The sequence below is a fragment of the Pseudophryne corroboree genome, chromosome 12 (assembly GCF_028390025.1).
Source record: "Pseudophryne corroboree isolate aPseCor3 chromosome 12, aPseCor3.hap2, whole genome shotgun sequence".
NCBI lineage: Eukaryota > Metazoa > Chordata > Amphibia > Anura > Myobatrachidae > Pseudophryne > Pseudophryne corroboree.
The window spans coordinates 6165268-6176168 of NC_086455.1; the positions used below are offsets into that span (position 1 = coordinate 6165268).

The 10901-nt window shown below is 52.1% G+C and overlaps 1 protein-coding gene across 1 annotated transcript; it reads left to right on the plus strand.

The window, feature by feature from the left end:
- The first annotated feature begins 733 nt into the window (after nucleotides 1–733).
- Nucleotides 734–10547, plus strand: UFC1 (ubiquitin-fold modifier conjugating enzyme 1). The gene is made up of 6 exons (XM_063946802.1): nucleotides 734–885; nucleotides 7639–7706; nucleotides 7795–7858; nucleotides 7938–8014; nucleotides 8297–8387; nucleotides 10294–10547. Exons 1-6 carry the CDS (start codon nucleotides 763–765, stop codon nucleotides 10363–10365), a joined length of 495 nt encoding a protein of 164 aa, XP_063802872.1. The 5' UTR covers nucleotides 734–762; the 3' UTR covers nucleotides 10366–10547.
- The last annotated feature ends 354 nt before the right edge of the window (nucleotides 10548–10901 follow it).

Genomic DNA, 10901 nt, shown 5'->3' on the forward strand with positions numbered 1-10901 from the left:
GCAAACGCGACAGGTTTACGTTAAAGAAAGTTACTGTTGTAAAGGCTTTAAATGCATAATATTGACGTGGAATAAGTCCGTGGGGGAGTGGGGCGGCACCCATTCACATTTTCATTCTTGAGAAGTGGGCACACGATTACCTGCAGCTGACAGATGTGCAGTATAGGCGCCATGTCAGCTGTAACTGTACATCGCTACCTCACGTTAGCGGCTAGACAGCACTTATACGCTTACTACAAATGTACTCTCACTTTCAGCTATAGGCCCGAACTGCAGCATAGTTAAACTTATTGATGAATTAAATTAATTAAACAATTATATTGATGATAGTCATATGAAATTTGTATTAAAGGCGTCCTATTGTCACACACACATCAGCCGCATATAATGCAATGCTATAACTGTTTTATGGTGATTATTAGTGTGTACTGCATGCTGTAATTATTCCCAGTGTAACCTGGCCTGCCATCTGTTGCTGAACTACACATCCCAGCATTCCCTATAGCAAAAATGTGTCAGGGCATGCTAAGTTGTTTAGTTCCACTATAGCTGGAGGGCTGCATGGTGAATAGCCCTAGCATCGCCCATCATTTTCAGTAACCCCATAAAAAAAAAAAATAATAATAATAATAATAATAATTAATAATAATAATAAAAAAAAATGTAAAAAAAAAAATCAGCATTGTCAGCACACAAGATGGCCGCCCGAGCCTCGAACTGGCATGACAACAACTTCCGCTTCCTGTCTCTCCTTTTCCCAACATGGTGGATGAGGCCACTCGCCGGGCGGTGTCGGAGATTCCGCTTCTGAAGACCGGAGCGAGTCCCAGGGACAAGGAGCTGTGGGTGCAGCGGCTGAAGGAGGAGTACCAGGCGCTCATTAAGGTGAGATTGTGTCACATAGTAATGTGTCCTCGGAAACATGTCTGGGATAAAGAGGTTCCGGGTGGGGAAATGGTACACGGCTGTCATCTGTGTTCTGTTTCAGCACCCTCTGTATTGTGTACAGTCCCCCCCCCCCTTCCCATACATTTTACTTCCTGTGTACAGTGCCCCCCCCTCCCCATCATTTTACTTCACCCCATATATTCTATACAGCGCCTCCTATATTGTATACCGTGCCCCCTATATTGTATACAGCCCCCCTATATTCTATACAGCGCCCTCATACTGTATACAGCACCTCCATATATTCTGTACAGCACCTCTTATATTGTATACAGTGCCCCCCATACCGTGGACAGCGTCTTCTGTATTCTGTACAGTGCCCCCATACTGTGTACAGCGCCCTCTGTATTCTGCACAGTGCCCCCCCATACTGTATACGTGAGCAGTTTAATTTGCCAGTGCTTGGGATCCCGGCACGCGTAATACCGCTGCCGGGATCACGATTGTTTATAAGCCAACAGGGGTTAATAAAGGGTGTTCCCCAACCCCCTAACCCTCCCTCCCTGCAGCCTAACCCACCCCATAGGTGCCTAAACCTAACCCCCTGATCCCCGCTGCCTAAACCTAACCCTCCCCTCGGGACGCAGCATAACCCCAACCCTCCCCCCCCACAACCTAAACCTAACCAGAGGCCTCTATAGTCTGTACAGCTCTGTGGCACACCATCGGTGCACCCTCGGCAGCTCTGTGGCACCCCCCCCGGTGCACTCCCTGCAGCTCTGTGGCAACCCCCCCCGGTGCACTCTCTGCAGCTCTGTGGCCTCCCCCCCCCCCACCCCGGTGCACTCTCTGCAGCTCTGTTGCACCCCCCCCCCCGGTGCACTCTCTGCAGCTCTGTGGCCCCCCCTCGGTGCACTCTCTGCAGCCACACGCACACACTCTCTGCAGCCATGTGCTCCGCACTCTCTGCAGCTCTGTGGCACACCCCCGGTGCACTCTCTGCAGCTCTGTGGCACACCCCCGGTGCACTCTCTGCAGCTCTGTGGCACACCCCCGGTGCACTCTCTGCAGCTCTGTGGCACCTCCCCCCCCGGTGCACTCTCTGCAGCTCTGTGGCACACCCCCGGTGCACTCTCTGCAGCTCTGTGGCACACCCCCGGTGCACACTGCAGCTCTGTGGCATCCCCCCCTCCCCGGTGCACTCTCTGCAGCTCTGTTGCACCCCACAACCTAAACCTAACCAGAGGCCTCTATAGTCTGTACAGCTCTGTGGCACACCATCGGTGCACCCTCGGCAGCTCTGTGGCACCCCCCCCCCCCCGGTGCACTCCCTGCAGCTCTGTGGCAACCCCCCCGGTGCACTCTCTGCAGCTCTGTGGCATCCCCCCCTCCCCGGTGCACTCTCTGCAGCTCTGTTGCATCCCCCCCCCCCCCCCCCCGGTGCACTCTCTGCAGCTCTGTGGCCCCCCCTCGGTGCACTCTCTGCAGCCACACGCACAGACTCTCTGCAGCCATGTGCTCCGCACTCTCTGCAGCTCTGTGGCACCCTCCGGTGCACTCTCTGCAGCTCTGTGGCACCCTCCGGTGCACTCTCTGCAGCTCTGTGGCACACCCCCGGTGCACTGTCTGCAGCTCTGTGGCACACCCCCGGTGCACTGTCTGCAGCTCTGTGGCACACCCCCGGTGCACTCTCTGCAGCTCTGTGGCACACCCCCGGTGCACTCTCTGCAGCTCTGTGGCACACCCCCGGTGCACTCTCTGCAGCTCTGTGGCACACCCCCGGTGCACTCTCTGCAGCTCTGTGGCACCTCCCCCCCCGGTGCACTCTCTGCAGCTCTGTGGCACACCCCCGGTGCACTCTCTGCAGCTCTGTGGCACCTCCCCCCCCGGTGCACTCTCTGCAGCTCTGTGGCACACCCCCCCGGTGCACTGTCTGCAGCTCTGTGGCACACCCCCGGTGCACTGTCTGCAGCTCTGTGGCACACCCCCCGGTGCACTCTCTGCAGCTCTGTGGCACACCCCCGGTGCACTCTCTGCAGCCACGCGCCCCGCAAACCATGCTTCCGGAGAAGAAATAACAATGGTGCCCCCCCCTTCACCACTTATTCATAGTGATGTTATAAAGTAGTAAAGGGACTGGCATTTGCCAGGTCACTTGTTACCCCACAACCGAGCTTCCATCTTTCTGTCCCCTCCCTGTTCCACCCTGCCCCATACAGCTGTATATTTACCCTGTTCTGGTACCTCCATCCTCCCCGGCTGGTCCATCTAATCACTATAGTAGGGGCAGTTGGGGGAGGGGGCCAGTCACCATAATGACCATTATGTCTAAATAGAATGAGATACATACGATATCCCAACGGCGGCTTTCCGAAGTAGAGAATACCGATACTCTAACCCCCCCCCCCGGTGGTGCATAAACCTATCCCCCCCCCCCTTCCCGCAGCCTAAACCTAACCCTGTCACCCCCGCAGCCTAACTCTAATCCTCCCAGGAGTTGCCTAACTCTAACCCCCTTCCCCGCAGCTGAAACCTCACCCCTGTGCGGCTTACCAACAGTGAGTCCTGGCATACCTCAATCGGGATTCTGGCGTTTGGGATTCCAGCGCCGGCATTTCTATCCATGTCGGAATGTTGGCGCCGGCATTCCGAGCCGTGTCGGGATTTGGTTACGGCATTCCTACTGCCGGTATCCTCAAAGTTAGGTCTAAAACCAAGTTTGGGAAGGGACCTCTCATGTCAGCAGGGGGAGGAGCCATGGCCGAACAGACTATCCGAAATGTACGCTCGCCACGCTTCAGGCTCGGTGGCTCGCTTCACTCGCCGCTTGTTTACTAGAGGGAGTAGTTGGTGGCGTGGATAATAGAAGAACTATCCCACTGGCCTAGCTCCTCCTCCTGGCATCATGGCTCCTCCCACTGACATCAGAGGGCCTTACTCCAACTTGATTATAGCATCTACCGTATCCTCAATGGATCCCACATAGACAATTGGTATTAAAGGGAAAGTCCCCCCCACACACACACACACCTACACACTGACCTAAGCGTCATGCCTGAGCCTGGTGTGTGCCCTCCTGTACCTATGTACTCTTCCCCGTCAGCCCCCTCTTCCAGTCCCACCTCTTGCTCCTGAGTTGCATGAGCAGCGGTGGTGGGGGGAAAGGGGGGGTTGTGTTTGTGCGGGAGACGGGCAGCAGGGCAGTCAGGAGGCGGGTGCACTGCCTGACACTGCCGGCAAGCCTTGCTCCTCCCCTTGATGCCACTGAGCATCATACAGCACTGGCAGTAGCGGCGGGCAGGCGGCCATAGGACCTCATTCCTGTTGCAGCCGGCGAGCGGTAGGAGACTCTCTGTTATAGTGTCCGGGCTCGGGATTGCTGTACCGGCAGTCCCCCCCCTTGGTGCCGCCCTGTTCAGGGCTACCTCCTGTACTAGAGCAGGTCAGGAGGTTTGGTTGATGCACTGGTTTGGCTAATGGCATCCAAATGAGGTGCCAATGTAAATCCTATGACCGGCCTAACGTTCTTAGTAATCTGCCGGCCGCCTCACCAAATAGGCGTGATGTTACCCGATGGCGGGAGGTATGTATAGTGTAAATGCCGGTGGTGCTCCCTAGAGTCAAGGTTCCAAATGTCAAAGAAAGGGGGAAAAGAAGAATCCGGGAGGGGAAAGGGGGGGGGGGGGGAGGGGCGCCACTCTGGTTGTATAAAAATATACTGCGTAAAACTTTGTTTTTAATATTAATAAAAAATCTGGAAAGTACATGATACCTGAATACATCAATGCAGGAGGACAATGATAGACTCGGGTGTTTCCCATAACAATATGTGCCGTGCGTCTCATGACGGTGAGCTCACTTACCTGCAGTGTTTGTTGGTACTGACCATGTGACCTGAGAACAAACACCAGTGTAAGAGTGAGCGGTGACAAGGTGGGCACACACCAGTGTAAGAGTGAGCGGTGACAAGGTGGGGCACACACCAGTGTAAGAGTGAGCGGTGACAAGGTGGGCACACACCAGTGTAAGAGTGAGCGGTGACAAGGTGGGCACACACCAGTGTAAGAGTGAGCGGTGACAAGGTGGGCACATCTACGATACGCTCCCTGGGCCTAATTCACACCTGATCGTAGATGTGATAAATTTATCACATCTACGATCAGCTTCCCTGACATGCGGGAGCACGCCCAGCACAGAGCTAGTCCACCCCGCGTGTCAGGCCCGCCCCTCCCCCGCACAAGTACAAAAGCATCGCACGGCGGCGATGCTTTTGTACCTGGAAGAGTAGCTCCCTACAAGCGCAGCTCCTGCGCACTGGCAGGGAACTACCCGTCGCTGTAAGAGTCACAGCGGCTGCGTGTGACGTCACACAGCCGCCATGGCCAACCCCCCGCATGGTCCGGGCATGCCTGCATAGCCCGGACCCTGCCCCTAAAATGGCGGCCAAACGCTGCCGGCCCGCCCCCTCCCGCCTAGCGAACGCCTCTGCCTGTCAAATCAGGCAGAGACGATTGCAGGGCTGAGTTGGCTGTCTGGCATGCGCCGGCGCACTGCACAGTTCAGACCTGATCCGCTGCACAGCACCGGTCATGTGTGAATTAGGCCCCAATGAGCGATATCACCCAGCGTTTCCCGATATCGCACGGTGATGTCACGCCGCGGCCAGGCCTTGCATGCAGCTTTCGGTCGAAGGCCAAATTGAGCTACATGCACAGCCGACAGCAAGGGCCGTCCCCCCCCCCCCCCCCCCGGGAACGCACATCAGCCGTCGCTTGCTGCATACACACTGTGCGATATTTTAGTCAATACCGCTCAGAAGGGGGAAATGAGTGATACTGACTGGAATATCGTACAGTGTATATGGACCTTTACACTGTAGGTTACACAAATGTATCGCTACTTCTCTCTCCTGTGTACCAGATTACTTCAGGATACCTGACCAATTAATAAACCTGTACTCCCACCAGCACGGGCCTATAACCACCATGCTCCCTGCGGCTCAGGAGATTTACTCCTAAGGAAACAGATTTACCGGTTCCCCAAACTTACTGCTATGTATTAATTTCTTCACCGCTTCTTAATTGGGGGGGGGGGGGGGGCTAGGGTTAGGCTGCAGGAGCGGTGAGTTAGGAATAGGTGTAGGGAGAAAATACTGACCGGGATTTGCCGGTTTCCTGGCTGACCAGATTTCATACCCCACCCCTGTGCCAGGTCACTGGATGATGGTATGCCCACCCCTGTGCCAGGTCACTGAATGATGGTATGTCCTCGCCACCCCTGTGCCAGGTCACTGAATGATGGTATGTCCTCCCACCCCTGTGCCAGGTCACTGAATGATGGTATGCCCACCCCTGTGCCAGGTCACTAAATGATGGTATGTCCTCCCCACCCCTGTGCCAGGTCTCTGAATGATGGTATGCCCACCCCTGTGCCAGGTCTCTGAATGATGGTATGCCCACCCCTGTGCCAGGTCACTGAATGATGGTATGTCCTCCCACCCCTGTGCCAGGTCTCTGAATGATGGTATGTCCTCCCACCCCTGTGCCAGGTCACTGAATGATGGTATGTCCTCCCACCCCTGTGCCAGGTCACTGAATGATGGTATGTCCTCCCACCCCTGTGCCAGGTCACTGAATGATGGTATGCCCTCCCACCCCTGTGCCAGGTCACTGAATGATGGTATGTCCACCCCTGTGCCAGGTCACTGAATGATGGTATGTCCACCCCTGTGCCAGGTCACTGAATGATGGTATGTCCACCCCTGTGCCAGGTCACTGAATGATGGTATGTCCTCCCCTGTGCCAGGTCACTGAATGATGGTATGTCCTCCCACCCCTGTGCCAGGTCACTGAATGATGGTATGTCCTCCCACCCCTGTGCCAGGTCACTGAATGATGGTATGTCCTCCCACCCCTGTGCCAGGTCACTGAATGATGGTATGTCCTCCCACCCCCTGTGCCAGGTCACTGAATGATGGTATGTCCTCCCACCCCTGTGCCAGGTCACTGAATGATGGTATGTCCTCCCACCCCTGTGCCAGGTCACTGAATGATGGTATGTCCTCCCACCCCTGTGCCAGGTCACTGAATGATGGTATGTCCTCCCACCCCTGTGCCAGGTCACTGAATGATGGTATGTCCTCCCACCCCTGTGCCAGGTCACTGAATGATGGTATGTCCTCCCACCCCTGTGCCAGGTCACTGAATGATGGTATGTCCTCCCACCCCTGTGCCAGGTCACTGAATGATGGTATGCCCACCCTGTGCCAGGTCACTGAATGATGGTATGCCCACCCCTGTGCCAGGTCACTGAATGATGGTATGCCCTCCCACCCCTGTGCCAGGTCACTGAATGATGGTATGTCCTCCCACCCCTGTGCCAGGTCACTGAATGATGGTATGCCCTCCCACCCCTGTGCCAGGTCACTGAATGATGGTATGTCCACCCCTGTGCCAGGTCACTGAATGATGGTATGCCCTCCCACCCCTGTGCCAGGTCACTGAATGATGGTATGTCCTCCCACCCCTGTGCCAGGTCACTGAATGATGGTATGCCCTCCCACCCCTGTGCCAGGTCACTGAATGATGGTATGCCCTCCCACCCCTGTGCCAGGTTACTGAATGATGGTATGCCCACCCCTGTGCCAGGTCACTGAATGATGGTATGCCAAGCTACACTGCTATAAAGGTATTGCTTAGTATCTGGTCCCAGCTATCGGTGACGCACATGTCTTTTCTTCCTGTCGCACAGTATGTGGAGAATAACAAGAAAGCAGACAATGACTGGTTCCGACTGGAGTCCAACAAGGAGGGCACCAGGTAAGATCTGCAGACCCCACAGGCCAGACCGGAACCTCCCGTTGTGCCGGCAAATACTAACGGGTTCTCTACCCTTTCTCTCTTGTAGGTGGTTTGGAAAGTGCTGGTACATTCACGAGCTCCTGAAATACGAGTTTGACGTTGAGTTTGATGTGAGACCGCGTTACTACACCTCAGAGCTCTTCCTCTTTACAGTTGTCCCAAGGGCTAATTGTGTTTTACCGTACATAGATCCCGGTGACGTATCCCGCCACAGCTCCTGAGATCGCCATTCCAGAACTAGACGGGAAGACAGCGAAAATGTACAGGTACGAGGCGATGGCTGCTACTACAGATGTAGTTTTATTGGGAGAAAATGAGAAACGGTATAACGTGACCTTCAGGCTGTGTGTATGAGGTGTATGTGGAACGTTCTGTGGCTAGCCTTGGGTCCCATCACTAAGATATCTTATTATGGGATGTTAACGTTCCAAAGTATGGAAATATCCGATATCCAAAATACTTGTGGTCCCAAGCGTTTTGGATATGGGAGACTCAGTCTGTAATTAGTATTATACCAGATGTAGTTATGTATTTCTTCTTATGTTCAGAGGAGGAAAAATCTGTCTGACCGAGCACTTCAAGCCGCTCTGGGCACGGAACGTCCCGAAATTTGGCATAGCCCAACTCATGGCTTTGGGGGTAAGTGAACTTTATGTATAAACTACAGATCAGTCATTATAGGAGGTGGTGGAGAGGGGGTAAGGGAACCTTATGTATAAACTACAGATCCATTATTATAGGAGGTGGTGGGGAGGGGGTAAGGGAACCTTATGTATAAACTACATATCCATTATTATAGGAGGTGGTGGGGAGGGGATAAGGGGACCCTAATGTATAAACTACAGATCAGCCATTATAAGAGGAGCTGGGGAGGGGGTAATGGAGCCTAATGTATAAACTACAGATCAGTCATTATAGAAGGTGATGGGGAAGGGGAGAAGGGAACCTAATGTATATACTACAGATTGTTCATTATAGGCGGTGGTGAGGAGGGGTAATGGAACCTTATGTATAAACTACAGATCAGTCATTATAGGCAGTAGGGGGAAAGGACCCTTATGTATATACTACAGATTGTTCATTATAAGCGTTGGTGAGGAGGGGTAAGGGAACCTTATGTATATACTACAGATCAGCCATTATAAGAGGGGGTGGGGAGGGGGTAATGGAGCCTAATGTATAAACTACAGATCGGTCATTATAGGCGGTAGGGGGAAAGGACCCTTATGTATATACTACAGATTGTTCATTATAAGCGTTGGTGAGGTGGGGTAAGGGAACCTTATGTATAAACTACAGATCAGTCATTATAGGAGGTGGTGGGGAGGGAGTAAGGGAACCTTATGTATAAACTGCAGATCAGTCATTATAGGAGGTTGTGGGGAGGGAGTAAGGGAATCTTATGTATAAACTACAGATCAGTCATTATAGGAGGGGGTAAGGAAATCTTATGTATAAACTACAGATCAGTCATTATAGGAGGTGGTGGGGAGGGAGTAAGGGAACCTTATGTATAAACTACAGATCAGTCATTATAGGAGGTGGTGGGGAGGGAGTAAGGGAATCTTATGTATAAACTACAGATCAGTCATTATAGGAGGGAGTAAGGGAATCTTATGTATAAACTACAGATAGGTCATTATAGGAGGTGGTGGGGAGGGAGTAAGGAAATCGTATGTATAAACTACAGATCAGTCATTATAGGAGGTGGTGGGGAGGGAGTAAGGGAACCTTATGTATAAACTACAGATCAGTCATTATTGGAGGTGGTGGGAAGGGAGTAAGGGAACCTTATGTATAAACTACAGATAGGTCATTATAGGAGGTGGTGGGGAGGGAGTAAGGGAACCTTATGTATAAACTACAGATCAGTCATTATAGGTGGTAGGGGGAAAGGACCCTTATGTATATACTACAGAGTGTTCATTATAAGCGTTGGTGAGGAGGGGTAAGGGAACCTTATGTATAAACTACAGATCGGTCATTATAGGAGGTGGTGGGGAGGGAATAAGGGAATCTTATGTATAAACTACAGATCAGTCATTATAGGAGGGAGTAAGGGAATCTTATGTATAAACTACAGATAGGTCATTATAGGAGGTGGTGGGGAGGGAGTAAGGGAATCTTATGTATAAACTACAGATCAGTCATTATAGGAGGGAGTAAGGGAATCTTATGTATAAACTACAGATAGGTCATTATAGGAGGTGGTGGGGAAGGGAGTAAGAAAATCTTATGTATAAACTACAGATCAGTCATTATAGGAGGTGGTGGGGAGGGAGTAAGGGAATCTTATGTATAAACTACAGATAGGTCATTATAGGAGGTGGTGGGGAAGGGAGTAAGGAAATCTTATGTATAAACTACAGATCAGTCATTATAGGAGGGGGTAAGGAAATCTTATGTCTAAACTACAGATCAGTCATTATAGGACGGGGTGGGGAGGGGGTAAGGGAATCTTATGTATAAACTAAACAAGAGATCTATGTAAAGCGCGTCCTGTCTGCAGCGCTCAGTCTCATCGTGTCTTTCTTGTGTCACACAGCTAGGGCCGTGGCTGGCGGTGGAGATACCTGATCTGATCAGCAAGGGATTGGTGAAACACAAAGACGACTGAGAGCGCAGTTGTAACATGGTGCCGCCTCATGTGACTGCGACAAGGGACCCTCCCATGTCTACACCCCTCCACATCCTATGTGTCGCTTACTGAACTCACCAGCGTGACATAGAGGTGCAGACGTTTACCTAGTGCCGTTTTGCGGCCATCCACATTCGGCATAATAAACGTTGTGAAACAGACGGACCCCAAGTTTTCTTTTATTCAGTATTCTGTTTTAATTTGAAGTGATGTGTTGCCTTAGGGACTCCTGCTATATCCTGTTACCACGGCGATTATACGGGGAGGGCCTTGCTCACCACTAGGGGTATACATACCTCCCAACATGACCCTCTCATCTGTCTATCCAATGAGTGCAATAATATCCTACACGTCTGTCTAACTTACCAATGGTGTGTGTGTATGTGTATGTGTATATATATATATATATATATATATATGTGTATATATATATATAAAATAAAGAACGTCAGTTATTGAACGCCCAGCCCTCCAGTTGCTGTGGAACTACATATCCCAGCATGTCCTTCCACTGT

Coding starts and splice junctions, on each gene's coding strand:
- UFC1 (XM_063946802.1), top strand. CDS start 763: ATGGTGGATGAGGCCACTCGCCGGGCGGTGTCGGAGATTCCGCTTCTG. Junction 7,707..7,794: donor TCCAACAAGGAGGGCACCAG/GTAAGATCTGCA, acceptor TCTCTCTTGTAG/GTGGTTTGGAAAGTGCTGGT. Junction 8,015..8,296: donor AAGACAGCGAAAATGTACAG/GTACGAGGCGAT, acceptor TCTTATGTTCAG/AGGAGGAAAAATCTGTCTGA.